The sequence below is a fragment of the Aquarana catesbeiana genome, linkage group LG10 (assembly GCF_042186555.1).
Source record: "Aquarana catesbeiana isolate 2022-GZ linkage group LG10, ASM4218655v1, whole genome shotgun sequence".
Taxonomy (NCBI): domain Eukaryota; kingdom Metazoa; phylum Chordata; class Amphibia; order Anura; family Ranidae; genus Aquarana; species Aquarana catesbeiana.
The window spans coordinates 65,155,065-65,180,489 of NC_133333.1; the positions used below are offsets into that span (position 1 = coordinate 65,155,065).

The 25,425-nt window shown below is 45.1% G+C and overlaps 1 protein-coding gene across 2 annotated transcripts in view; it reads right to left on the reverse strand.

Moving 5' to 3' along the window:
• The window catches only part of TRPM4 (transient receptor potential cation channel subfamily M member 4), a 604,715-nt gene that overhangs the window by 335,159 nt on the left and 244,131 nt on the right, over nt 1-25,425 (reverse strand). For both annotated transcript variants that reach the window (XM_073602273.1, XM_073602274.1), the window contains exons 5-8: nt 23,215-23,381; nt 10,221-10,398; nt 2,184-2,248; nt 696-878 (exon numbers count right to left, since the gene is read on the reverse strand). In XM_073602273.1, coding sequence (XP_073458374.1) covers nt 696-878; nt 2,184-2,248; nt 10,221-10,398; nt 23,215-23,381 — 593 coding nt within the window. The remainder of the gene's footprint in view (nt 1-695; nt 879-2,183; nt 2,249-10,220; nt 10,399-23,214; nt 23,382-25,425) is intronic.

Here is a 25,425-nt window from a genome sequence, read left to right on the forward strand (position 1 = left end):
TGACTGCCTCTGGCTTCAATACTTTGTGGTTAATATATTAAAGAGTAAAGGATGATTACTTATCATCAAAGTAAATATTCACTTTGCAAAGAACATTGTCACATAGAATAGAAACCCACCCTACAATATATAGGGAGGAAAGTAGAGCGGGACTTTCAGTGTACCTACAGGGTTAATTTCCAACACACATAATACACAATTCTGTAAAAATTATAAAACCATAGATATTATATTACACACACACTGTACATTAAAACAGTATATGTCACTAAAACATAGTCAACCAGACTCCATATAAGAAACTGTGACCATCTACGATCTGATAGATTCCAGAAGCACTACAAATCGATGCGATTCATGATAACTGATTTATTCTTCAAAATATTGTGACATGACATCATAGGTATCTACAGAAGTAGTAGTGCATTAGGGTCATGTGCGTTTTTGGATGTGTGTTGGGGACCAATTAGAAATGAATAGGAGCATCTCCTAAATATGTTCACAATGTGTATAGTAATGTGCATTACAGTGTCTATACACATGATTGTATAAATGCACGCGTCAGAAGAGGGCCTAAGAGCTGCATGCACTTTTGATTTAAAAACACATGTTTTTTAGATAATGCTTACGTATATCATAGTAATTTGTTTTATTATTGCAACAATTGTTCTTCAATTTTGACACACATCTCTCACCTTCCCAACCATTTTGGTCAAATTCTCCTTGGGAAAATGCAATTTCAACTTCTCTTCTATTACAGTTCTAATGGATTCCATTGGCAAGGACTCCTCCAGGATTTCAGCCAGGCAGTCGGCAACCCCCCCGGAGCCAGCAACCAAGAGGCATGGGATGGGGCTCATTGTGGCATTGTAGACCCTCTGAAAATAGCATAAATTATGTTATATAGAGGGGACAATTGTGATCAATGGAACAACCAGCAATGAAATGTTTTGCCAGACAAAACACAGTGCCTAACAAAACTGTAAAAAACTGATTCTAAACACATATACATAATATTATAACTATCTCTGTTTTGTATTTAAGGCTTATGTGAGGCGGGCCCTTTAGGGATGCAGCTGAAAATTGGAATTTTGTTTGACATCCTCGTGGGCTGTGGGACATCTACTTGTTTAGATTTTAAAGAAAGTGCTGACCTATAAAGAAGCAGATGAGTGATCAAAGTGCCAGAATTAAAATATCTTAGGTTTGGGTGGACCAACCCTTTAGGCTGGGTTCACACTTATGCGAATTGGATGCTGGCTTCCCCGCATCCAATTCGCACGACAGGAGAGTGTTTGTGGCTCCCAATGAAGCCGGTTCACACACCTCCAGGGTGGCCGTGGTCTGCATTTGGAAAGGGTCCTGTGCGTCTTTGGTTCCGATTCAGGCAAAAATTCTGACCAGATTTGCACCTGAATTGGTGAACTGGCACATATGTGAACCCAGCCTTAAATATTATTGGGCTACTCCATCCAAAACTGATATTTTAGTTTGGGCAAATGGATCTTGCTCCCTACATTCTATTAACTGGGCACTTTAAATGACATTCTGTATCTGCACCAGTTCACGATAACTGTTTGAGGGCATCTCAATTTGGAATTTCAATTACATTATGTAAAAAACAGCAGAAGCTATGAGAGACATGAGACTTAGCAGCTTAATATTTCAGTAAGGGGATGTTAAAGCGGAGTTCCACCTAAAAATGGAACTTCTGCTTTAAGGGAAGGTGACCCCCTTACATGCCAAAATGTAATTTTTTTTCGGGGGGGGGGGGGTGGGGGGGGGGTGGGAGTGGAAACCCTCTTTTTAGTGGGTTCCAGCTCCCACTTCCTCCTGGCGCACCCGCGGCCCCGGAAGGAAGATCACCTCTCCCCCCTCCCTCTCGCAATCTGGGACACATCACAGGTCCCAGATGATTGCCCGGCCAGTCACAGCGTGGCTCGCGCTGGGCTTCACAGCCGGGCGCCCACAGTGACAATGCCAACGCCGCAGAGAGGAGGGGGAAACGAAAGGGGCTTCGTTCCCCCCGCAACGCTGGACCCTGGGACAGGTAAGTGTCCGATTATTAAAAGTCAACAGCTGCAGTATTTGTTTTTATTTTTTATTTTTTTATTTTTTTAATTAGAACTCCGCTTTAAAGTGAAGATTTGAACTCTGTAACCTCTAAAATATCCATGCTTTACCTCCAGCATCTTGGACTCTCCAGCAATAAGCATGCACAGAACAGGGATTTCAATGCTTCCTTTACCTGGAAGATAATACAAAATTGCTGCATCATATAAAATGGTCATAATAAAGTAAAAAATAGGATTGTTTACAATCACTGTAAAATCTTTTTCTTCAGTAGCTTAATGAGGGACGTGGGTTCTAATTGTCTATGTATCAGTATAGCTGCTTATATATTGTGTGTGTAATAAGGAAAACTAGCTGTATAGTATGATCGGGAAGCAGTCATGATCGGGAAGCAGTCACTCAACCCCGGACCCTTGAGGAAGTCATGTAAAGTAAGGCCCGGAGCGAGAGAAATAAAATGAAAAGGATAGTGAAGGGCCGGCATGACAGCGTGATAAGTATAACTATGGGGTTAAGGAAGTGTAGGTGGAGAAATGGGGAGAGCTTGTATTGGCCGGGAGCAAAAAGGATGGGGAGGGGTTCGGTTGTTGATTTAAAAGGGGGAGGTGGGGTCTCCCAGGCATCAGTGGAGGGACAGGTGACAAAGCAGGCAGTTTCCACACTGCCGCTTGTCACAGCTGCAGAGAAGATGGCCGACATTGATAGGATCCTAGCCCAGCTGCGGACAGCTGCAGCATCCATGGGGACTGAGTGTGTGCGGAGCCAGGTAGCAGCCCTGTTGGAGGACCAGACAATCGGGTCGGCTGCGAGGGGGCGGGACATCCCACACACTCGGCGGTCTAGGCCGCCGGAGCGTTTTTTGCCCGGATCCTCTCCTTCCTAGCGGAAGGAGAGGATCTTAAGTTTTCTGTACCAGAGCTCATATTTTAACTGTCAATGTCATTGTGTTATAGTTCTTATCAAAAAAAGGTATAATTTATTAATTACATCTACCATCATTCTTTCCAACCCCTGCTGCCTAGAAAACCCCATCGGGGGGGAACTTCCCATTTTTGCTAATATTCGGGGTGTGCAGCACCATTTCCTTTTCTCCTAGAAGTGTCTTCCCTTATATTACATGTTAATGTTTTGGGAAACTTGTTGGGGGTAGCGGATGGGAGCGTGGCAGTAGCAGGTGGAGCCACACCGTGGGTAGCGGCGGGCTCTGCGTCTGGCCCGCAGGTGGTGGGTGTTCCACCTGCCACGTCCAGTACAGACGCACAGCTATGGGATTTGTTAGTGGGGCTGGGGGACTTAGTGCAGCACTTTGCCAGGGATAACTTAAGGACAACCCCGCAGGTGTCGCCGTGGGACCAGTCGGGTAGTAGAGAAGTTGCAGACGGTGCAGGTATGGGGCCCAGTGTGGTATACCCCCTCCCTCTGGTTACGGCAGTTGCTCCTACCACGGGGCCCATAGTATCTCCACCAGCGTACGGGGTTGCAGTTGTGGAGTCAGGGGCCAAGGTCAGATCGTCGCAAGATGCCCTGGGAAAGGTGGATGCTGTGCGGATCGCCAACACAGCAAAACATGAGGTTTATGTGTGTTTTGAAGGGCCGTTGGGGCACATTTAAAACAGGCCATACGGGATAATATTTGCAAGGGTGAGTACGTCGAGATCCTCTCCCCGGTGTCTCTTGAAAAATTTTACCTGGATAGGGTTAAGCCCGATGACAATAAGGAGGATGAGGAAAGGCGGCGGTACAGGTTGATCCCGAGGACTTTCGCCAATTGGCTGCAGGCATTTGTCATTATGGCAAGCGTCATAGGGCAGAAGAACCCTGCACACTGTTCAGTACTCTTGTTATATGGATGCTGTAGGCGAGGCTCAGTGTACGGGGGGGATCTGCTTGGCTGCAATACGATGAACAGTTTAGTCAGCGCAGGGCCGTACATCCGTCCCTGTGGTGGGACCACGAGGACATAAGCCTCATGTCCATTGGAGGGCTGATCACGGTTAAGCCACAGCCAGACTTGGTGATTTCACTGCTGAGGGTGGTGCCCAAGAAGGAACCGCACAAATTTCGCCTTTATACACCACCTGTCTTTCCTGAAGGGAGGTTCGGTCAATGACGCCATAGATCCGGAGGCGTGTACAGTTTTGTACACTTCTTTTGACACGGCAGTTGGCTGGGTTCGCTGTTACAGAAAAGGGACTCTGATGGCAAAAGCAGACATTGAATCTGCTTTTCGTTTACTCCTTGTTCACCCGGACAGTTTCCAGCTGTTGGAGTGCTGTTGGCAGGATAAATTTTATGTAGATTACTGCTTGCCTATGGGCTGCTCGGTTTCCTGCTCTCTGTTGGAGAAGTTCAGTTCCTTTTTTGAATGGGTGGTCCTTGATGTAGCAGGGGTAAATTCCGTCATCCATTATTTGGATGATTTCCTTTGCGCGGGGCCGCCTTCTTCTAAGGCGTGTGCGATACTTTTGTCCACATTGCAGCACATTGCAAGAAGGTTCGGTATTCCATTGGCTGCGGACAAGACGGAGGACCCGACTACCATGCTAATTTTCTCAGGCATAGTTCTCGACTCGGACGTCATGGAGTGTCGTTTGCTGGAAGATAAATTGTTGGCCCTCAAGACGGAGATCTGTGAGATATTAAGACTACGCAAGATTAATTTTGCATGCCGCATTATTCCCATTGGCAGGGTTTTTTGCCGATGGCTGTCGGCTGCCACAACAGGGGTTAGGTCCCCTACCCATTTTATCAGTCTCAAGTGGAAACAAAGCGGGAGGATTTGAGGGTGTGGCAGACGTTTCTGAAACACTATAATGGAAGATTGGTATGGATGTCTGGTCCAATGAGTAATTTTGACCTGGAGCAGTTTACGGACGCAGCAGGGTCATCAGGTTATGGGGCCTTCTAACATGGTCATTGGAGTGCGGAACCTTGACCGAGTTCCTGGGGAGACATGGGTTTTCTTAGTAACATGGTGCTCCTGGAGCTTTTTCCAGTAGTACTGGCTATGAAAATATGGCGTGAGTCATTTAGAAATTTGAAAATTTGTTTGAATTGTGACAACATGGGAGTGGTTCAAGTTATTAACCGTATCTCAGCGTTGTCACAACCTGTCATACGGCTGTTGCGGCATATGGTGCTACGCTGCCTTCAGCTAAAAATTTTCCCGGGGGTAGACAATACTTTAGCTGTCTCGGTTTCAGTGGGACAGGTTTTGGGAACTTGCACCAGCAGCCGAGCAATGTCCCAGGTGGTTGTGGGAGATTGTCTTGGAGCTGTCGCCGGATGGAACAGAAGGTTGGTGAGTGTGGCTACATGGACGGCCTACTCCAAGGTATGGCGGAATGGTTGGAGATGTTGCGTTTAGCTGGGCTGGAGCAGGGAGATTCGGAAGTATGGCTGGTTGTTCTGTACTTTGTTTCTAGGAACATGGAGCAAGGTGCGTTGGTGGAAACTGGCGAGCTTGGCATTTTTCTTTAAGTTGCAGGGCTGGGTGGATTTTACTAAAGATTTTTGGGTTCATCAGGCGGTGAAAGGATATCTGAAGTCACATAAGCGCAGGGATGCTAGGCGGCCTGTGTCCTTTCATAATTTACAGGCCATTTTTGTGGGGCTGGGCTCGTTATGTTCATCCGGATACAAGGTTGCCTTATTCAAGGCAGCTTTTTCCCTGGCATTTTTTTGGGGCATTTCGGATTAGCGAGCTAATCAGCCCGTCTCCGAAGGTCCGGGAGGGGATAATGGTGCAGGATGCGTTTTGTAGTGGGGACAGGTTGCAAGTCTTACTGCGCAAGTCCAAGACAGACCAGGCGGGCAAGGGAGTGTGGGTGCAACTATTTACACTGCCAGGTTCCCTGGTGTGTCCGAAGAGGGTGGTAGGGGAGTTTATAGATATGCGCCCGGGCGTGGAGGAGCCGTTTCTGATACATGGGGATGGGTCTCAGTTGTCCAAGTTTCAGTTAATAGCCATTTTCAGGAAGGGTCTTCGGGCAGCGGGCTTGGAAGAAAAAAAAAACAGTATGCATCGCACTCCTTCTGTATCGGGGCGGCCTGGATGAGGCAGCTGTTAAGCGGATTGGTAGATGGGACTCCAGGAGATTCCGTTCCTACATTCGCCCACATTTTTTGGTTGATTAATCGTTGGTAATCAAGGGGGGGGGGTTGGGGGTGTCCTATGGACGGCAGATGTATATTTGGGCTCTTTTCATATTGGGTGAGTATTCCTGGGGAGATTGGTGTTATCCAGTGGTTTTCTTCTTTTCTTTCAGATGGAGTGCAGCTATGCGTCGTCTGGATCATGGGCCACTCGTTTTTTTGGGGGGCCAGGCGAGCAGACAATAGGCCAGATGGCAGGCAGCTGGGTATTTCCAGGCGAGAGGCGTGTGTCCGCTGGTTAGGGGTACCTGGGATGTGGAGCAGGGTGGTGCCTGAGGTGCATCATTTTGCACGCCTTGACAGGCCACCTGACATTATAGTGTTCCATGTTGGTGGGAACGATCTGGGGGTTCGTTCCAGTAGGGAGCTCATTATGGACATCAAATTCGATCTCCTGTGGCTCCGTACTGCCTTCCCCAATATGATGGTCAGATACGCCAAGGTCATCCCAGTCTCCACCGAAGCACACTCGGTTCCTTTAGCTTTTGGGAAAAGTGAATTGTCTTAAGCTCACATAATACGGACCTTGAGCTATACGACCACTTTTGAACATACATGTCCTTGGATTTCGGAGGTCCCTGTAAAGATATCCGGATCGAACATATTGCAGGATGTTGACTGAGACCTGATAAACCTTCGGGGTCTGGTGAGTTTAAACACCCGGGGGTGTGTTGAGCACGTGGTGGAAGAAAGACTTTTGGTGAAAGGTGTAATCAAATATCAGCTTTAACCTCCATCTGTGTACACTAGAGACTGTTTTTACTCACCATTATCCACTTATCTACCTGTTGGAACCATTTTTGCGTATTTGGTAGTGACCATATACTAGCCAGTCGGTTTGTTCCTTAACTGATGGGAGCGCCGCTTTGATGTTTATTTGCTACTGTCTAACGGTTTGGGATTTTGCATTTATTGTGTATGGTTTGTATATTTTGCTTATAAATAAAATTGAACTTTTTCTAAGGACAATTTTAAAGCACAATGGATGATTTTGGTGTTTAATGTTTCACATTTTCGAAGAAGAATTTTATTGGTATAATTTTAGAGTATTGTTTTCACATATTTAACGAGGCTGCTTTGAGGGTTAAAATTGATCCCAGCATGATTCACATGTAACCTTGATAACGCATTCCGAATAGGAGGCAAAAGTAGCGCTGCACTTATGAATACCTTACCAAATGTTTAACCACTTGCTTACTGTGCACTTAAACCCCCCTCCTGTCCAGACCAATTTTCAGCTTTTAGCGCTGTGGCATTTTGAATGACAATTGCGGTCATACAACACTGTACTCAAATGAAATTTTTATCATTTTTTTTCCCACAAATAGAGCTTTCTTTCGGTGGTATTTGATCACCTCTGCAATTTTTAATTAAAAAAATTGAAAAAGACCAAATTTTTTTTTTTTTAAACTTTTTTTTTTTTTTTTATATTTTTTTGTTTTAAAATTAAATAATTAAAACAGGTAATTTTTCTCCTTCATTGATGTACGCTGATGAGGCGGCACTGATGGGCACTGATAGGTGGCAGTGATGGGCACTGATTGCTTACACTGATGGCAGCACTACTAGATGGCGCTGATTGGCACCACTGATAAGCATTGATAGGTGGCACTGATGGGCACTGGCAGGTGGCACTGGCAGGCACAGATGAGGCATATGTGCCTCCTTCCTCTTCGGGACCGATGTCCCTTTAACATAAGCCGGTGTCAGCGTGAGGAGAAAAAAAAAAAAAAAAAAAAAGAATACTGAGCTTTTGTTTACATCATGTGATCAGCTGTTGTTGGCTGACAGCTGATCACATGGTAAGGGGCCGTGATCAGCCCCTTACTCGGATCTGTGATCATCCGAGTCTCCGTGACTCGGTGATCATAGCGCGCGAATCGCGCACCCTGCAGGGTGCGCATGCACAGGGGAGGACGTTCTATGACGGCCTCCTGGAAATTGAGGTTGCGCTGTGGCCGTCATTCGGCTATGGCCCGGACCTCAAGTGGTTAATAACTCCCATGGAATCAGTTTGTTTGTTCTGGGTGGTAGATACCATTTCAATTACTCGTATGTCGCTTCACCCACTCAAAAAATATTGAAATTAGCAAAAAAAAAAAAATTGTTGCCACTTGCAAAATAGTATACCGGAAAAAATATCTATAAACTTTATCTTGCTAGACCTGCACTGAAGAAAAAAAAAAAAAAAAAAAAAAAAGTGGAATTTGATTAGTAGTTGTGAGTAGGGATGAGCCGAACACCCCCCGGTTCGGAGCAGAACACGTGAACAGACAAAAAGTTTGTTCGAACATGCGAATGTTTCCCATGTTTAGAACAGTCTGAGAGCAAAATTACAAATAAGTCATTTAAAAAGTACTCGCGGCTATAATGAATTGTTGGTCCCGGACACATAAAAGTCATTGAAAAAAAAAAACGGCATGGGATTCCCCCACAGTCCATTACCAAGCCCTTTTGGTCTGGTATGAATATAAAGGGGAACCCCAAACCAAAATTTAGAAAAAAAAAAACAAATTGCGTGGGGGTCCCCCCAAATTCCATACCAGGTCCTTCAGGTCTGGTATGGATATTAAGGGGAACCCCACGCCAAAATAAAAAAAAAAAAAATGGCGTGGGGGGTCCCCCTCAAACCGTCTGGTATGTTTTGAGTAGCATACCATTGTAGCACCCTCCTAGGTAGGTGTTAGGAGTAGGTAAGTTTAGTTATGGCTCACTGAATCCAGTAGAGCTGCTGTTCGTTGTTAGGCCAATTAAGTCTCGCCTCACTAGTGTTTTGGTCTGTTCTATTTTTCAGTAGTTGCAGGATTTACCGCTCCCCCCCCCCCCCCCGATTAGTCCAGTGGCAAGGAAGAGTCTAATAGCCACTAAATATTCATACAGAACTGGTCAATCCCTGGGGAGGGTCATCCAGATGGTAGCTGGGAGCCTCTATAAATACCCCGACACACAAAGCATCCTTTTCCTTAGGAGATCACAGCCCAAGGCGGGCTGTTTGCCCTCTTAGGTTACCCTGCCATGTGCCTGTGGGGCGTCGAGGCCTCGGGTGGGCAATCTGAGGTCCTGCTTCGCTGAAAGTTACAGAAAGCTGACTGAGGGACTGTCGTCTGAGGATGTAGTGCAGTATCACAAAGAGAAAGTGTTGCATGGTAATTGAAAGGAGGCAACCAATTTTCCAAGGACATTTGTAAGTACAGAATGGAGAGAGATCCTAGAGACTGTAGACTAAGGCCAAATTACTGCAGACCAGCAGCATCAGGCATGTAGATGAATTTAAAAATTATTTATTATGTTATCCTGCACCAATATGATGGGTGCTGATAGGTAAACCCCTTGTGGGTCAGAGTCAGCCACATGTGTGTTATAAAGGGGACATAGTGTACAGTGTCAGTGTCCTGAAGAGCTTAGTCAATTTAATTTCTTGTGAAAGAACTTTGCTTGGACTGTCCACCAGAGGAAGATTAAATCTCCTCAAGCTTGCTACAGGCTTCTAGTACTATAGGAGATAAGTGTCCCCCTATTTTTACATAGTGTTGGAGTACCCCCATCTAATGTACCCAAAAAATAAAAACACCAAAAAGTAAACCCCTGGGCAACTGTTGTGGAAAAGAACCCTTGGCATCTTTCTAGTGGCTCCTACGGGGCTAGCACCACACCATATTTCATTACTCCTGTCTAGCTCTATCCTGCTCACTTTCTATCATCCATTACAAATACTAAAAAACTGTAAACTTTCATTAACTGTAAATGTCCTTGTCTACATGACCTGCTTTGAGTATCTGAAACTGAAAATATAAGTGGAATGTTTCAGTTGTAGATTTGTAGGCTTATTTAACAAACAGTGGAAGAGCAATAATGATGTGCCAAATGCAGTAACCTACAAAATCAAACCAGATTTCTGTTTGCCATGATGGCAAAAGCTGAATGCTGATTGGTTGCTGTGGGATATATCAGTTTAAAGCTTGCTCATTGCCACACTGAATAACTACACTTACCTCCAACTCCAGTCTTCTGTCGTGATATGTGCTCCTCCAGCCTGAATCTAAAGCTAGTTTCACCTCCCATTTGTTCATTGGTGCCATCATCCGCTAAGAGGAAAACAGAGTAATTGTTGTCCAAGGAATAAGTTGGCCCGTCCACATTTTCCATGTAATATTTTGATGGAGAAGACCCCTGGAAACAATAGTTACAGCTATGAATGAATACCATAAAAGGTTACAAATTGAAAGGATGTCTGATTTTAAGCCCCCAATTATTCTGTTGCACTAAAGCAGAGCTCATTCACCACTGCAAATCATGACTGACTCTGAACTAGCATGCATATCGGTACCCCCGTAGGGGCTGCTAAGTGATGTGGCCCACCTGTCACTGGCATTTACTTCCCTGACACTCCAAGACAATGAACAGTCCGCTGGCTTTGTTTTTGTTGTTTTATTGGGGGATTTCAACTTGGATAGGGATGAGAATTATGGGATGCCCAGTGAAATAAATAGCAAAGTTGCTAGGGACAACTTATGTACACTCTTTGTACACTTCTTCAAACTCCTGCACAACTCTTGCTTGCAGACTTATTCTTTCTCTCTCTCTCTAGGAGCAGCTAGCACATAGTTAGGTCCGACACTGGCTCAGCCAGGCCTTAGGAATTTCCCTTTGCAGGCAGAGACTGTGCAAGTCCTGTTAGTGCTAGCTGGCCTTCTGGTGGACTACTGCTCCCAGTCAGTCCTCTTCAGACCCTGCCAGCTCTCCTGGCTGCAGCTGCCTGACTTCACTCCCCTTGACATTGCAATCCTCCCTACTGGGTATTTCAAGTAGGCCTGTCCCCTGCCAATCCTAGCTGGAGATTGGTCAGGGCTCCCTGAGACACCCCAGACAGCTCCACCCCTCTTCCCCGCCTCCTCTTCTAGAATCCTCTAGAAGCAAGAGGGAGGTGACAGTGGAGTGATGCTGCCTGTGAGTCACAGCTGCTGCTGTGAGCCACTCCCAGCCCACACAAATCAAAACAAACAGGCCTAGCTTCCAGCCTAGGCCTGCCTAAATTTGCCTGAAAACAGAAGAAAACGTTCCCCCAGGGTGGGGTTTTTAGGCAGCACAATAACAAAAAGGAGTCAAATTAGATATCAAAAAATATGACAAATTTATTAAATAGTGTACCATGAAAGCTAAAACAATGAGCTCCAGTGGGGGGTACTTGAAATAAAATTGTATTAAATAGGCTGAACATACATTGGCAGACACATATTCACAACAACACTTGGTAGCATGAATATTTAAAACTGATGCGTTTCAACCCCTGTACTTGGGGTCTTCTTCAGAGGATCAGTCTGCTGGAAAATATACATAAGTAGAATTGATACACATATATAGGTTGCATTGATATAACAATAATTACATTCACCATGTGGTGCATAAATGCAGTATTGTTACCCAATAATGTGTGTCCAGCAGGAAAAGGAACAAAGCCTCCCACATGGAGATCCCCTAAAAGGACTGTCCTCCCGTCTTCCCCAAGGGGAGAACACCAGGTGCCCCTATCGCCAACACAACTCGGACCAGGGCAGTGAAAGCAGCGACGTGACTTGCGAGAGGTCACACTCTTGAGCACCGCCCGCCAAACTAACGACCAACCAGGAAGCACAGAGATACACCTGTGGTTGGAACCAAAAAAGTGTCCATAGTAAATTTGATCACTCATGCCACATTGGTTATGTGGCCAAGAAGGGACGCTGAGGGATAGATGCCTCCAACATGCACCAAGGGTACAGACAAAGTATATGAGTATATATGATATTCTTCATAGGCAATATAGGGTATAGGCAGTCCTTCGGTCAGTGCTCTATGTGAAAGTAATCCAGTGAGCAAATAGGAATATGGTAAGGTGATGAAAAAAAGTGGGTGGTGAAAAACAACCACAAAGTGTGAGAATGTGATGGAACAAGAGTGAATAAACCAAAATTAGACACTTTGGGGTGCTCCCTCAAAGGCCCTGACAGCCTAGTAATCCATCCTCAATTCTTCCACCCAACTCATCCTGGGTATTTCAAGGCGGCCTGCCCCCTGCCAATCCTATTTGGAAATTGGTCAGGGCTCCCTGAGACACCCTAGACAGCTCCACCTATTCCCCTCCTACTCTTCTAGAATCCTCTAGAAGCAAGATGGAGGTGACAGTGGAGTGATGCTGCCCATGAGTCACAGCTGTTGCTCTGAGCCACTCCCAGCCCACACAGATCAAAACAAACAGACCTAGCTGGAAACCTGCCTAAATTTGGCTGTACTACAAAAATCCTAACTTCCAGCACCTACCAAAGTAGAGGGTGCTACACATGTATCCCAACAGCAAAAGCAGGGCAGCTTACCCGTTAGGCTATAAGCCTTATACAACACACAGGGACATTCAACCCCAAAAAAGTTGGGATGATGTGTAAAATCTACATAAAAATAGAATGCAATTTGTAATTCTCATAAACCCATATTATTATAATAAAGGATTTATATAGCACCAACAGTCTGCACGGCGCTTAAGAAAATGAAGGCAGACATTACAGTTACAATACAATTTGGTACAAGAGGCAGAGTTCCCTGCTCGTTAGAGCTTACAATCTAAGAGGGAGGGTCAATTGATACAAGGTAATAGCTGTGGGGGATGAGCTGATGGAGAAAGTAAAACAGTGTATTAGTTAGAAGCAGGATAGGCTTCTTTAAAAAGAAGGGTTTTCAGGGATCGTCTAAAGATCTGTCCGACAGTCTCCTAATCTATTCAGATAAGGAGAGTCGGACAGATTGGGGAAGGGAGTTCCAAAGGATGGTAGAAGCCCTTGAGAAATCCTGGAGGAGAGCATGGAGGAGGTGACAAGGGAGTTAGAGAGCAGGAGGTCTGGAGAGAGTGGCTTGGTTGATAAGCAGGGAGTGAATTAGAAGGTTGGTGGTTTTATTGGTTTAAAAGGTAATTCTAGAGATGTTGGAGGTTAAGGTGACATGATTTGTATAGGGATTGGATGTAGTCCTGAAAGCACAGTTCAGAGTGCAGGGTTACCCCTAGCACCCTGGCATGTGGGGATGGACTGATAGTTGTGCCACTGATAGGGATAAGCCGACACCCCCCCCCAGTTCGGTTCACACCAGAATACTGCAAACAGGCAAAAAATTTGTGCGAACACCATTAAAGTCTATGGGAAACGATCATGAATAATCAAAAGTGCTCATTTTCAAGCCTTATATGCAAGTTATTGCCATAAAAAGTGTATGGGGACCCGGGTACTGCCCTAGGGGCCATGTATCAATGGAAAAAAAAAAAAAGTTTTAAAAATTTTTTGCAGGAGCAGTGATTTTAAAACGGAGTTCCACTCAAAAGTGGAACTTCTGCTCATTTGTCTCCTCTCACCCTCCGGTGCCACAATTGGCACCTTTCGGGGAGAGGGGGGACAGGATACTTGTCTTTGACAGGTATCCTGTTCCCACTTCCGGGAGTCCGGGCCGCGGCCCGTGACATCACTGCGGGGCTCCCTCCTCCCTTCTCCTCTCCGTCACCGGGCCAGTAGGAGAGAGGAGCGGGGCCTCGTGCATGCGCAGTAGGGTTCCCGGCGTGAAGCTGTAAGGCTACACTGCCGAGTTCCCCTACCCGCAATGGCGGCAGCAGCACCCGACAGCTGATGGAAACATCAGCTGCGGTGCCAACATCATTGGACCCCAGGTAAGTGTCCTATTGTTAAAAGCCAGCAGCTGAAGTATGTGTAGCTTCTGGCTTTTCATTTTTTTTTGGGGGCGGAACACCGCTTTAACCACTTCAGGACCGAGCCTCTTTTTGAGATTTTTTTTGTTTACACGTTAAGTTTTTTTTGCTAGAAAATTATTTAGAACCCCCAATCGTTATACATTTTTTTCTAACACCCTAGAGAATAAAATGGCGGTCGTTGTAATAGTTTGTCACACTGTATTTGTGCAGCGGTCTTACAAGCACACTTTTTTAGAAAAAAAACCCTAGTTAGACTTACCAGTAACGGTATTTCTACGAGTCTTTCAGGACAGCACCTAGAGAGCGCGCAGCTCCACCCACTTTTCCCAGGAAACACTGCAGTCAGTTTTCTTTAAAGACCAGATGCTTCCACCATGGCCTCAGTTGTTCATAGAGTACCTCCAGCCATGCTGAAATTAGATAAGCAAAATATAGCAGTAACACCACATTTTATAATACAATTAGAGCGGGTCATCAGCGCTGTCCTGAAAGACTCGTAGAAATACTGTTACCGGTAAGTCTAACTAGGGTTTTTCTCCCTTCGTCTTTCAGGACAGCACCTGGAGATGATGAGAGTACTTACTCTAGGGTGGGACCACCGCCTGCAGGACTTTCCTGCCGAACGATTGTTCCGATGCTGAAAGCAAGTCCAAAATGTAGTGGCGGGTGAAGGTGGAGAAACTTGTCCACGTGGCCGCTTTACAGATCCGACCCGGAGAAGCCCCTGCTCTTTCCGCCCAGGACGTTGCTACTGCCCTTGTTGAGTGGGCCACTACCCCTGTAGGAGGATCTGCTCCTGAAGCTCTATAGGCTTCACTGATGGCTATTCTCAGCCATCTAACTATAGTGTTTTTGGAAACACTATATCCTTTACGTGGTCCAGAGAATAGAATAAAGAGTGAATTTGACTTTCTGAACTCTCTCGTGATTTCTAGATAGTGTAGTAAACACCTTCTCACGTCCAGGGTATGGAAAGACTTCTCCTTAGAGCTAGATGGTGTAGGGCAAAAGGTAGGTAGAATTATTTCTTGTGCCCTATGAAATGCTGTTCAAACTTTTGGCAGAAAACCCGGGTCAGTTTTTAGCACTGCCCGGTCTGCAAATATATGACAGAAAGGTTCTATTGTAGATAGAGCCTTCAACTCACTTACCCTTCTAGCTAAGGTAACTGCTACTAAAAGAACTAGTTTGAGCGACCATAATTTGATTGTCGCTTCCTCTGGAGGTTCAAAAGGATCAGCGATCCAGTAAAACAGCATCCAGAATTGCCAAAGAGCCGCAGAGCAACGCCGCCGGGTGCCAGGGTGATCTGCGGGAATGAAAACGACCGCCACATCCAAAGTTGGTGGGTGCAATGAGTGTAGGATGCGAACATCCAAGTGGGAAACCTGAATGGAACAAAACATATGTGATGTGTCTGAATATATGTGTATGAGAAAGTGTAATGTAGGGTGATATAGTGGCAGGCATGAAAATAGAAGGAAAAAGTGTGAATAAAAATGGTGAAATTAAGGAAGAGAGTGAAACAATGCCAAGAAAAAGCAAAAACAAAAAAAAGGAGGAAGAGAGCAGATGAGGAGGAGAAATGAAGAGATGTAATACCTAATGTGCACGGTGAGTGGACATGATCCATACACGTGAGTGTGATCCATAGGGGAAGAGAGTGGTGTGTGTAACCTAACCTAGGAGATGCCTATATAGGTGTTCCATCAAGGTCCCACCCCCAACGTCAAGCCGGCAGACCACACCTGAGAGTGGAGCGCTTTCACATGGGTGGCTCAGGTGAAAGCTCTCCACTCAGGTGTAAGTTTGGATGCACAACCTTAAATTCATATTACACAACTAAACTATTCCTATAAATAATTTCTCATCTCCCGCTTATTCATTTATTTTTTTCCTTTTTTAAAATTTTTTTTTAATCATTCCATGATGTATGCTCCTGATGAGCAGTTTCTACACCCCGAAATGCGTAGAGCCTTGAATTATTACCATTTCTCCCCAATCATGGAATATTAAGATTTCAATGACTATCTACACCCATAATTATTATCGCAACAAGATTCCTTTATTTACCATGGCCATTCTGGGTCTAACTACAGCATCAAATGTGTACATATGTATTTATTGTTACCCTTGCTTTATAGCCCCAAAGCGTAAAGCTGAAGTCTGGTATGTCCTAAGTAGGAATGTTGCGTTCTGTAGTTCAAACGCTGGCATGCCGAGCATACTTTATGCACTGTCAGCAAACTCGACATTTGGCGGCCTTGTCTGCATAGGTGAAGAGTCGTCCTTCGAAAATAGAGTGTAATGCAAAGAAATAGGTGACAGTAACCAATGCCCAATGAGCAGTCCAAATCGTTTATGTGAAGTGAACATTTAGTGAAAGAGTGCTGCAGGGTTATGTGACACCTGACTGGCACCCTGGATGCAAAGTCCTGGTTGAGGTCGATAACTCATTTGATCGGGAACCTGTAGTAAGAATGAGATGGAAGTTTGGGGTTTTTTTGTTGTTTTTTAGAGCTGCCCCCTTAATGCGACTCACCCCCTGGAGCAGATGGATGTATGTATTCAGTGTCTTGCCATTCAGGATTCAGCCAGTGTCCTCCACCCCTCTCTGCCAATCCCTCCACTGGCTTTCACTCACCCAACGAATAAAATTCAAAGTACTAACAATAATTTACAAAACCATCCATAACTCTGCCCCCAGCTACATCACTAACCTAGTCCCAAAATACCAACCAAGCCGCTCTCTTCAGTCCTACCAAGACCTCCTGCTCTCTAGCTCCCTTGTCACCTCCTCCCATGCTCGCCTCCAGGATTTCTCCAGAGCTTCTGCCATCCTTTGGAACGCCCTACCCCAATCTGTCCGACTGTCCCCTAAGCTATCCATCTTTAGAAGATCCCTAAAAACCCTTCTCTCTAAAGAAGCTTATCCTGCTTCTAACACTGTTTTACTTACTAGATCAGCTCATCCCCCACAGCCATTACCTTTTGTATCAATTGACCCTTCCTTTTTAGATTGTAAGCTCTAATGAGCAGGGCCCTCTGATTCCTCTTGTACCAAATTGTAATGTAACAAAATGATTGCCTTTATTTTGTTAAGCGCTGCTGTTGGCGCTATATAAAACCTGTATAATAATGTATGTATGTATGTATGCATGCATTGTAATATTCGGGGGTTCTTTTAGTAGAGCTACCAGTGAGCTGAATCTAAGCCAGGTATGCAGTTTAAGGGCTTTTTGGCCCACTTATTGAAGGAAAAGAAAAAAACAAGCTCATCCAGGATTCCAACGCAGGAGTTTCAACTTCACAGCAATAATCAAAAATTAAAATACTGAGCCACCTCTTTAGCAACACCGCTGCTCAGGCTTATACTTCAGCCCTCTTGGCTCCTCGGAAGAGTGGAGCCCTGAACCATGGTCAGGGTCTACAAATAGGGCAGCACACACCTGACCAGTCAGTGTGCTGGTGGATCACAAAATCAGGACCCAGGACTGGTGATTTCATCCCACCCGGATCGCTACGAAATCCCCAGGCTCCAGGTCCCAAAACTGATTTTCCTAAACAATGAGGAAACTGAAAAGCCAGTTTCCTCACAAATGAGCAAACCCCTGGAGCCCCTCAACCTGCCTGGTTGAGAACCCTGCATCCCTTCGCTGGTGGGGTACCACACTACCACATATCCCCCCTTTTGTTTCAACCCAAGAAGGGGCGGAACACACAAGTTTCTTTTGGCACATCTGTGCCAGCTACCATTTACAGGAGTCCAATCCTGTCCGAACTCACTTCCTCTAAAGGGGAACTCTACCCACCACTTCCATTGGGTTTTCCCTCTAGGCCCCCGTCACTCTGCTACGGGCTTTGATGGGACCTTCCCAACTCTTCTTCTGGGTGCATTTCCAGAAGAGTTTCCTCTCCTGAAATTTTAACAGGTTACCCCTGGTCTTTTTTACCAACCCTTCTGCCTCCTTCAGATTCCCAGGTTTACTGTCCTGAGGCTGCAGGGGGGTCTACTTTTACAGTGTTTGTAACCCCTCTTATTTCTATCCAAAACGTGAACAAGCGAGTTATCGTCTGATCCACATATAACTTACCGCAATTCTCATCCATGTCCCCGTCTCAGGGACCTTATCAGGTTTTCACCTAAACCTATTGGACTGGTGACCCCAGTCTCTTTAACCACCCGTGTCTGAGCCCCGGTCACGATTTCTGCCGTTTTCTGGTCCATGATCAGCCCTTCCATCTCATGTGGTTTTGTCCACTGGTGGAGTATTTGCACCCTTTACCGTCAAGCACCATAGCAGCAGAAATGCTTTCTATTTCCCTAAAGCATCTCCCATATACCACTTTTACAGGTAATCCAGCAGGCAAATTTTAAGACTAATAAATTCAGGAATAAACCATTCCTGTCTTATTCTGTACAGCCTGCCATTCAGTGCTCCATCTAGTAGTACTCCACAGTACCAGACCGTCAGACTGTGGAGGAGACACACTAGTATAGACTGGCTGTACATCAAGTTCAAGCATCTCCTTTAATGCTTTGGTTACAAACCAGAACCTTGATCCGAGACCAAAGTCCTTCCAGGGGACTGTTATTACACTGGGAATGCAGACAGACTCATTCTCTGAGACCTGAGAAGTTGCAACTTTCAAACCAACATCCTCCCAACTGAGGTAACCATAGCCTGGTGCTCACCCAGAGCACTGCCAGGTGCTGGACTCATACGCAACTTTTCAGGCTCAGCATTAATGAACAGCTCCAGATCATTACCAGCGACATTGTCACTTGGACACTCCATGCCAACATCACTTTTGTGGGTCATGGACAAGGTTTCTGCTGTGTGCTCACCCTTATTTGGTTCATCTTTCACATTAGGGTTAACCCCCAGCAGCCAAGGTGCCCTCAGGTACAAGCTGTTCTCTGGTATAGCAGAAACAGTCTCCACCTTATTTTTGTGCATGAAAGCCTTGTCTATCATGGAGATTAGATTTTTACCCCAACTATCCCAATCCATTGTTTGTGCGCTCCATTCACCGGCACTCCTCAGCACCAATTCATCCGCCCAAGAACACACAAAAGAAAAGACAGGCTTAATTGCAGACTCATTACACAAGTCATTGCAAATCATGTCAGATTGTGGTAATACGTGTTTTAACACAGCAAGTTGCAATACAGCGCATTCACCACCTTGCTCGAGTGGCGCTTCATAAACCTCACACACCTTTGCATTAACCCACTATTTACCTGCACACTTTCAGTATTAGCAGATTGCACTAACACCTTCCCATTAAAAGGTGCAGTTCCCCTCTGCCTCACCAGAGTGACAGCGCAGTTGTCCAGGACAACCTCCGGTACAAATCCATGGAGTTCCCTGGATATTTCTAGGGACAACTGTGCTGTCTTACCACCAATTGCTATGGGCAATGGCCCATCTTTACCACAGCTTTTACTCTGCAAGAACCTGGGGTTTTCATAACAGCAGCAAACTTTTCATTAACATCAACATTAACGGCATTCTTAGCTTTTGCGAAGATTCAGGCTTATGCTTCAACCCTCTTGGCTATATAACAAAGTTACTGTACCTCAGTCAGCACTTTTCCAGCTTCCTCGCTGTTCCAACCCACAGGCTTAAGCCTCGTACACATGATCGGATTTTCGGCAGGGAATTGTGTGATGAGACTGTTTGACTAAATCCGACCGTTAGTACGTTCCATCAATTGTCCAACTTTCGGTCAACAAATGTTGGATGGCAGGCTAGTAAATTTTTGGCGGACAACTGTCTGTTAGATTTTCATCTCGTCTGTACACAAGTCTGTCACACAAAAGTCCAAAGTACAAACACGCATGCTCGGAAGGACAAGCAGGAAGCAGTCGGTCTTGTAAACTAGCGCTCATAATGGAGAACATTCGTGACGCGGCAAATTATGAAATGTCGAAATGCAGCGCACATTTTCTTCTTCTTTAATGGGATAATGAAGCTGCTTTGCTGGTGATACTGATGGAGTTCTGCCAAACGTATTTTAAAAGGCTTTTTTTTTTCTAGCGCTAAAGAATATGTTTGTTTTGTTTTGTTTTTTGGGCAAATTACCACAACACCATTATCCCGTTGTTTTTAAAGCGGGGGTCCACCTATCTATCTTTTTTTTTTTTGAGTTCATTCACAAACTTTTCTTCTCAGCATTACATACTCACATATTGTGTGTAATATGTCCGCCTGTGTCAGATTTCGTCGGAAAGAATAACTTATATTATTCACTGCAGGCAGTTTCCATCTTCATTGTGGGCATTTGAAGCCCACAAGCATTTATTTCCTGGATGTGGTGAATGCTGTGCTCCCAGCATTCACCGCTCGTTCCCGCACATGCTCAGTGGCATCCTGGGAAGCCTGAGACTAGCTCCCAGGAGTCTGGGAGAGGCTAGAAACACGCCTACTCCCACGGGAGGAGAACCAGGAAGTGCAAAGAAGAATAGAAAAATAAAAAAAGGTAATTACGGCGATTTAAATTTTTTTAAACGGCATGTCAGCATCTAGGCAAGGAAGAGAATACATACAGATATTGTTCAAAATTTGGGTGGAACCCCGCTTTAAGATCAAAGCTACAACTATGTTGGTGTCCATTGTTAATTTTACCTTGTATTTTTTTAAATGCAACTGCCTACTTCCAAACTGTCATTTGAAGTAAAACACAGCGCCAAGTATTCTACACAATTTTTTTTTATTGTGCATTAAAAAAAGCGAATGATGCCATCTGCCATCCAAATATAAAAAAAACTTAACCAAAAAGTGCATTCTATGCATACAAAAATATAGAAAATATTGGGACGAGCCACAGGGTGCAGGGTTGAAGGGGGGCCAGGCAGCGTGACAGGGTGAGGGGGCAGGCAGTGTGACAGGGTGAGGGGGCAGGCAGTGTGACAGGGTGAGGGGGCAGGCAGTGTGACACGTGGAGTGGACACACTATTCTCGCTCATATGCAGGACACTGTTATGCTGGCACTGACCCCGACTCCTGATCATCACATACAACACAGAGGTGATAGCAAAGATTCCTAAGAATTCCTCCCTCCCTCCTCAGGTCAATGTTTTTCTTACCCAGCCAAGTACTGTGGATGTAGCTGATTCTGAGGCTGGTTTCCTGCAGGGTTTGTCCCCGTTCAGCTTTCTGTGTGATAAATGACATGCTGATCGCCCGATCATGGAGCTCCCATCCCCGATCCAGTGCGTGGTCCTCCAATTCTCCACTGACATCCGAACTGACAGGGTGCTGGCCAGAGCGGACTGCCAGCCAGACTCTTTAGTGGTCTCTTCCTCTGTAAAACTGTCCAGGGTTCAAGTGCCCTCAGTGTCTGCCGGGCACCTCTTCTCCTCCTGCAGGATCCTGTCCATTTGCAGGATATTCCTCCTACACAGCAGGACCAAAGTGCAGATGCGGGAATGTCCCACCCAATCTGGGACTGTTTGGGGGTATGGACAGAGGGACCATCTCTATTCTAGATTATAAATATCTTAATGACTATGGTACCCTAACCAAGTCCCCTGCTGTGTTGGGTTGGGAGGAAGAGACAGGCCAGGAATTCACTGCGGAAGAATGGTGTGATATGGTTTCAAATATGCATAAATGTACACGTTCCATAGCCATCAAGGAGACTGGTTAAGCTCCATACACGCTGGTACTATACCCCGGTCAAGCTACATACATTTTTCCCACTACTGCCTGAATATTGCTTCCGGGGTTGTCCAGATAGAGGTACTCTTCTTCATACATTCTGGAGCTGCAGAGCTCCTCAGTCGCTATGGCAACATGCCACTACCAATATATGCCGGATAATGGGCAAGCAAATAACTTTCACATACAAGATTGGTCTTCTTTATGCTGATCTCCCTGAGGTTCCATCTCCTCGCCAAAAAACTGGCACATACACTATTTAGTGCCATTCAATGGATTATTGCTCTTAATTGGCGGTCACCATCAGTACCTAGGTCCCAGGTGCTCCATCGCATGGAGTCCATAAGGCTGATGGAAAAGATACACCACACTTATGGACACTATGCGTATATTCGATCGCAAATGGGAACACTGGTCTGCTTATTAGCTTATTGATAGAACACATTAAAATCTATTTCTCTACAGGTCCATTAAAAATGTAAACGTTTGATTCCATTAGCCAGCATTTTTGCGAATCTATTTTCATTTTGGTTTACTTTGTTTTTTCTTGAGTATTGCGTTGTTAGAGAAATACTTTTTTCTGTTCATATTCAAGCTGATATTTTGGATAACAGATCATTTCTCTGCTTTTCTCTTTGTATTGATTGATACCTTATAATAAAAGCCATGTGTGGCAGTAACTGAACACTGCAATTCAACTTTTAATAGTCTGCTAATGATAGAACACTGTTTTGCATGATGGTTTGCATGATAACAAAAAGAAAAAAACAAAAAAAAAAAAAAAACAAAAAACAAACTTTGCTTAATACCATAAAACACCAAACTGCATTCCCCATGAACCAGTAGGAAACAAACCCCACCCAGGAATCTGCTGCCACAGCCCCCACAAATACCTGGTACAGTGGTACCTCCATGAATTCCTCAATGCAATGCTCAGTGTAGGCGTGGCCTACATTCCAGCCACAAGTTTATGTTCTGGATCAAGTGGTAGATGGCTTAAACCAGGGGTCTCAAACTGGCGGCTCTCCAGCTGTTGTGAAACTACAAGTCCCATGAGGCATTGCAAGGCTGACAGTTACAAGCATGACTCCCACAGGCAGCGGCATGATGGGACGTGTAGTTTCTCAAGGGCTGGATGGCTGCCAGTTTGAGACCCCTGGCTTAAACACTTAAACAGGTTTTACTGCAGTCATTGTTTCCCTGGGGTGTTTTCTCCTCCCTTCCTGTCCTAGCGAGGGGAAATCACCCCAGCTGTTACACAGACACCAATAAAAACTGTATACCAGTCTTACCCATTTCCCCATCTATAAAAAAAAGTGCTTATATTGCTGTAGAGCCCAAACTAAAGACATTTTGCCTCACATCCTATACAATACAGGAAGACAGGGAAAATGTCCACAAAAGGGAGAAAAAAAAAAAAAAAAATCAGACAAAAGCATTTATCTTCCCCCATGGTGTTCGAAACTACTGTTGACTGGATTTCCACTTTAATGTTGTTCGCCAACTAATCTTTTACAGCTGTCTGCAAAATTACTTCCAAATGTGACAACCATAAGTAGCACAAAACAGAGGCAAACAAGAAGAAAGTCTTACCTTAGGATTTACCAGGCTTTGACGGTTATTTACAATTCCCCATGGTGCAATGCCCATTGCCACTACTTTGGTTCTGGAATTGGAGCTTGCAGTGGCATGATCTCTGACAGCTTCACCAACATATTTCCCTATGCCAACCTGCATTCCACCAGTCATTATCCAGGCACCTATTGACAAAGGAATTCAATTACATGTCTGGTCCAAGCAGGATTTCTAAAGAAATTGTTGATTAAATGTTCTCCAAGTTCTGTTCACTGTAAAAGAATTTCTTTATCTGAGAAAAATTGATTTGTATGCTTAAAATCGTTTTTTTCCAGAAGTTAATTGTGATGCCATGAGAAACAGGTTTTGGCACAAAGACAATTCTCAAGGGCTGATTTGTCGTTGATATAGAAAGTCTTCTCATCAGTTTGTTTACCTCATGTAGCAATCTCTAGCTAGTGTGCTAGTTGTAAATAGCTTTAGTTAGTGTAGGTAAATTGGCTTGACTGAGAGCCAGGCCTGGATTGTGAATCTGGGTCAGGGATTAGTGACTCAGGGGGCTGGATGACTCATCTGGCAGCGCTCCGACACTTCCCCCTGGTCTGGAAGTTGGTAAAAGTTTCAGAGCTGAAACGTGGGAGTAAGGAGGGGCTGTCATGCATATTTATGAGGTCCTCGACCAATCCCCAGCAAGAAGGAGCTGGAATGGGGCATTATACCTCATAAATAGACATTGAGTGTGCCAGCAGGGGCAGTCAGGTGGAAGATGGAGGAGGCTGTTGATGGTCCTTGAGTGCCCCCTAGTCTGGGGGTTGGGTGACCTCGGGCCTAGGGCTCAGGTGCTGGGAGATTCCCCCCTACAACACATGGAGCCAACCCTTCCCAGAGGCACCAAAGCAAGGAAAGAGGACAGAGGAGCAGGTCCGCATGTCCGGGAGATCTCCTGAGAATCAGCTGGGTGGGCTGGTGAGCATCAGTCTGGAGCAGTGTTTCTCAACTCCAGTCCTCAAGGCACCCCAACAGGTCATATTTTCAGGCTCTCCATTTTTCAGGCAATTTTATCAGTTTCACTGCCTTAGTAATTACCACAGCCATTTCATCTGAGGGAAATCCTGTAAACATGACCTGTTGGGGCGCCTTGAGGACTGGAGTTGTGGGGAGAAGTTAGCCTGGAGAGCTAGTGAAAGGGGCAGCTGCAGCCAGGCGGGTTGGCAGTGCCTGAAGAGGTGGTGCTGGGATCAATGACCACAGAGAGGAAGTACTGGGAAAGTGTGAGCTGTGTCACCCTATCTGCTCTTCAAGTATAGGTGCTGCGAGTCCCTGCCTTTAATGGGCTTTTGCTTCAAAACTACAACAGGGTGACATAGCTGGGATCCGCAAGCGTGTGCTAGAGGAAGATAATGAGCTATATATGGAGACTGCATATAGGAGTTTTCACTGAAGTTTGTTTGAAGTCAAGTGGGCATCCAATATCCAAGTTATATCCCTTAAATAAAAATAAATAAATAAAAATAAACAAAGTCATGGACTGTTCTGACTCTGGAGTGACTGTGGAAATTCGGTATGCCTGGCTGTGCAGGGTGGGGATTCCAGTTACTTGCGGCTCCTTAGGGGGTGTGCTACACTCATATGAGCATTGCTGAGAGAGCTGGTACCTGGTTTTCCAGGAAATATGCACAATGAACTATTATATGCTTTAGAATATGCATTTTCCACTGAGGATGGTTTGCCATTATGTATACTAGATAATTCACTTGCTGAATGCACACTAAGACCTATTTGCATATGCAGCGGGTGTTGTCTGGTTAGTGATATAGTGGGACATAGATCTGTTTGCAGAGTACTTACTGGAACACAAGGCAATTTATTTAACCCCATATTACACTACAAGGCAACTAAAGAATACATATAAACTTCTAGTGGAATTAACTAGCATATGCTTATTAACTAATGAATGCCCTATACCACTGAGGATTGCTGGCCACTAAGTATATAAAAGGTCATTCACTTGCTGAATATACACAAATGGGTCCAATCGACTATTTTCACTCTGTGGATTCTGGGTGGGTATAGTTGAGATAGCAAACGACACCCAAGGGATCAATTTATGCATATATGTGTACATTCATGTGTTCTGGTCCTTTAATGCCATACTACACTGCAACACATAGAAAATGCATGCTTTTATGCACATTGACATGCGCTTAAAGTGTTACTACAGTGCCTTGA